The sequence below is a fragment of the Morus notabilis genome, unplaced genomic scaffold (genome assembly GCF_000414095.1).
Source record: "Morus notabilis unplaced genomic scaffold, ASM41409v2 Scaffold2021, whole genome shotgun sequence".
In the NCBI taxonomy this organism is placed as follows: Eukaryota; Viridiplantae; Streptophyta; class Magnoliopsida; order Rosales; family Moraceae; genus Morus; species Morus notabilis.
In genome coordinates, this window is record NW_010363371.1 from 82,402 (window position 1) to 85,888 (window position 3,487).

The 3,487-nt window shown below is 36.6% G+C and overlaps 1 protein-coding gene across 1 annotated transcript; it reads left to right on the plus strand.

The window, feature by feature from the left end:
* Positions 1 to 744, plus strand: LOC21387474 (NDR1/HIN1-like protein 13). Its single transcript, XM_010104283.1, has one exon. It carries the CDS (start codon positions 1 to 3, stop codon positions 742 to 744), a length of 744 nt encoding a protein of 247 aa, XP_010102585.1.
* The last annotated feature ends 2,743 nt before the right edge of the window (positions 745 to 3,487 follow it).

The following is a 3,487-nucleotide window of genomic DNA, read 5'->3' on the forward strand; positions in this document are numbered from 1 at the left end:
ATGGAGGGGCGGGTCCCGGCCGCCTCCGCCGACCCTGACACAACCAATGACGACCCTCCATTGTCACCACCCCGCCGTCCTGAGACCTATGTAATCCAAATCCCCAAGGACCAAATTTACCGCGTACCACCACCCGAGAATGCCCTAATTGCCGAGCGCTTCCGTAATCCAGAAACCAAAGGCAGGAACCCTAGTTTGCCTCGCTCGTTATTGTGCGTGGGAATAATCCTTTTCGCTCTTTGCCTCATATTTATTGGGATAACCCTTTCCACCTTGTTCTTCGCTTTAAGCCCGGAAGCCCCTACGATCTCTATCTTGCATGTCGTAGTTACGAACCCAAAACATTACGACATTTATTTGAAAACCAATAACGCGAATTCGAGAACCGGCATTTACTATGAAAAAGGTGGGAGCGCCACCCTATTGTTCGGAGAAAAGAACGTCGGCGAGGGCGAATTTCCAATGTTGTATCAACAAGAAAGTAGCTTTGCCACTGTACAACTCGTCATAGATGGAAATAAATCGTTGCCTCGTGAAATGGAGAAGAGTATTAACGAAACTAAGTCCGATTTACCGGTTCCGTTGGCTCTTAAAATGGAGGTTCCGGTTACGATGAATCTAGGGTTTCTGAAGATTTGGAAGAATGAGATTTTGGTTGATTGCAAATTTAAGCTCAGTGCATTGCGGACTAATGGCGGTTTCCAGCTTCTCTCGCAAGAATGTGAGACTACGTTCGAGCCCTGATAAAACAAGTTGGTGGCTTTGTGAATTGTGATTAATATGATGATCTGATTAGTTTAGTAAATGATACAAGGTTATTGGAGATTATGTCAATCGCCAAGAAATTAAGGTTATGTTCAAGTACAGGTCTCTTTTCTTAATTCCCAAAACATTTATGTGAACTTGTTTAAATTGGGCTTGCTATATGCCATTGCTTATTATGATTAGATCTTTCTGTTTGGTTAGTGGGTGAGAAATGGTATAGTTGAGCTAGAGACCCAATTTAATTGATTAATTTATTCTGTCTTTCTACACAATCTTTATTTATGATTATTTCTGTACTTTGTACTGTGGCGCGTACATCTTGTATGGGTAACTTCTCTCATGGATGTTCCCTTATCTTAAAGTACTATAAACGTTCTAAAAAACTTGTGTAAGTTCGTCCTTAATTAAATCGAGGGTGGGTTTAAAACCACCTTCAATCTACTCTCTTTATACACTTTCTAAAACAGCCTACTAATTAAAATTTAATATCCAAAGTAAAACTTTAAATAAAAAAAAAAAAAAAAAGCAGTCCCTATTACAAAGTTGTATCTTTTTATACATCATTAATCAACTGGTAACTCATTTTTAATTTGATAATTTTTTCCTCCCGAGATTTTGTATTTTAATGAGATGGAATCACATATCTACCCAAGTTCTGAAGGAAGAAAAGAGAGAAAGGCGAGAGGTCTGAAGAAAGTGGGATGGCAAGTTTTGGGACAGTCTCTTAAGTGCGTGGAATAGTAGGCTTTGGTGGTGCGGGGTGGTGTGCAGAATAGAGCTTCCGTTGGGGTGGATCAAATGCGGGAAGGATGTTGCTAGCCATTGGTTTAGAGCATTATCATTGGTGCATCAAATATCCGACGGTCAAAATACTTCTAGGGTTCGATCAGTGCGGCGACGGGATTCTTGCGGTGCAACGGTGTTGTTTTTCAGCGATGGCGCTTGGGGTTTACCTAATGTGGTTCGTGCGGCACAAAGACTACACTATGCTTCTCTCATGCTTCACTGATCGTCTCATTGCTAGAGGTTTTGTCAGTGGTGCTTGGGATTTTTCTATTGTTTTTCTTAATCTGTCTTGTGGTTTGTAATAACGATGGCTTTTATTTGATTAGGTGTGATGTTTATCTTGTTTTCTAGTATTAGGTTGTGTTTTTAATATGCTAGATTTGTTTCATTGCAGTGTTTTGTGTAGGCCACACATCTCTCGATTTTGATGGATTAAATTTCTCCATCAATTGAAAAAGGTTTTGCTAAAGATTAATGTGTGTGGTCGATTGTTCCATTTGGGTGTCCGTTTTCGAAACTCGGTACATATCATTTTTTTTTTAGCGTTTTATTTGAGTTTATTGATGGATTTGATTGTCTATCACAACCATAGTTTCTTTTAGTTTTGAGGCCATATATCAGTGTTTACATTTCCTTGATTTGCAATATATCATCCTCAAAAAGATGTTCCATTTCTCTATACGTGAAACTCTACTAGTGGAGAGGTAATGAAATCATAGACATACAAACATTAATACATATACATATATACACACACACATATATATATTTTACTTTTTGTATTTTTTTTATAATTGAAATATTGTGTTTTTTTCCAATAAAATTCTAGTTAATTGCATCTCTTTCATTTTCTCGGAGAAACGTTACAGGTTTTCCATTCAATCTTAATATGATGCACTACAAACAAAGAGATTATACCGTAACCTTTTTTTTTTTTTTTAATAAAGACCAATAATCCCCCTGAAGTATATATCTTGTTTAAAAGTGCTCCTAGTTTAAATAATAAGTCTATATAAAACCATGACAACCACGTACTTTTTTTAAACAAAATTTCAATGAATAATGTTGGAGACGCCAACTCAAATCTCAACTCTTCTGTGCCAGTTGATGTGTGACGACTGAGTTGTCTTTTTTTATTGATAGATGGAATCTCTTATCATTAATTGATGTGATAATGATTTAAACACTCATTAATATAAAAATAATAATTCACATGTCCCATTAATTAATATACAAGTTGGTCCCTTGCATTTTTTAATTTGAATATTCATGAGGTTTGATTGTAGTATTTTTCTCAAAGTCCGGTGGATCTGCCCTTTATTCAGTCTGTATGCCAATTAGCGTCCAATAATTAAAACTCCCTTCACATAAACATCTCACAAGTTTTAAGGCTCAGCTGGGCCAAACTTTGGTACCTAAGAAGGCCCGGCCCAAAAAAGTGATGAATGCGCAGTTGGTTTAGACCTACATACTTTAATGGTCACGAACTATGGTACAGTATTCGATGCTAGCCATTCATGAACATGCGTGTATATCAATTTTTCTATGTATATATGTGTATAATATGGTAGTATCGAAGCCAAGTACTGTAAAAATAAAAATAAAAAGTAAAAAAAGACGTACACCAATGAGATAGATACTAGCCACAATCCCTTTCAATGTCAAAAGTTTGGAAAATTAAGTTGTATTTCAATTCACCTAAAAAAGAGGGGAAAAAAAAACTCGAGAGCTGAGCAAGATTTTCATGCCTTTAAAGTTGTCAGATTTTTGGATAAATTATTCTTTTGTAGAAGAGAAACTCGAGAATTTAATAATGCTGTGACAAACTAGTACGTGCCTTTGTACTGTGCATGTGTGTGGAGCATAGGTCAATAACTTAGAACAAACCACTGAGAAACTATAATCTTGAGCAGAGAATATTGTAAGAGATATTTCC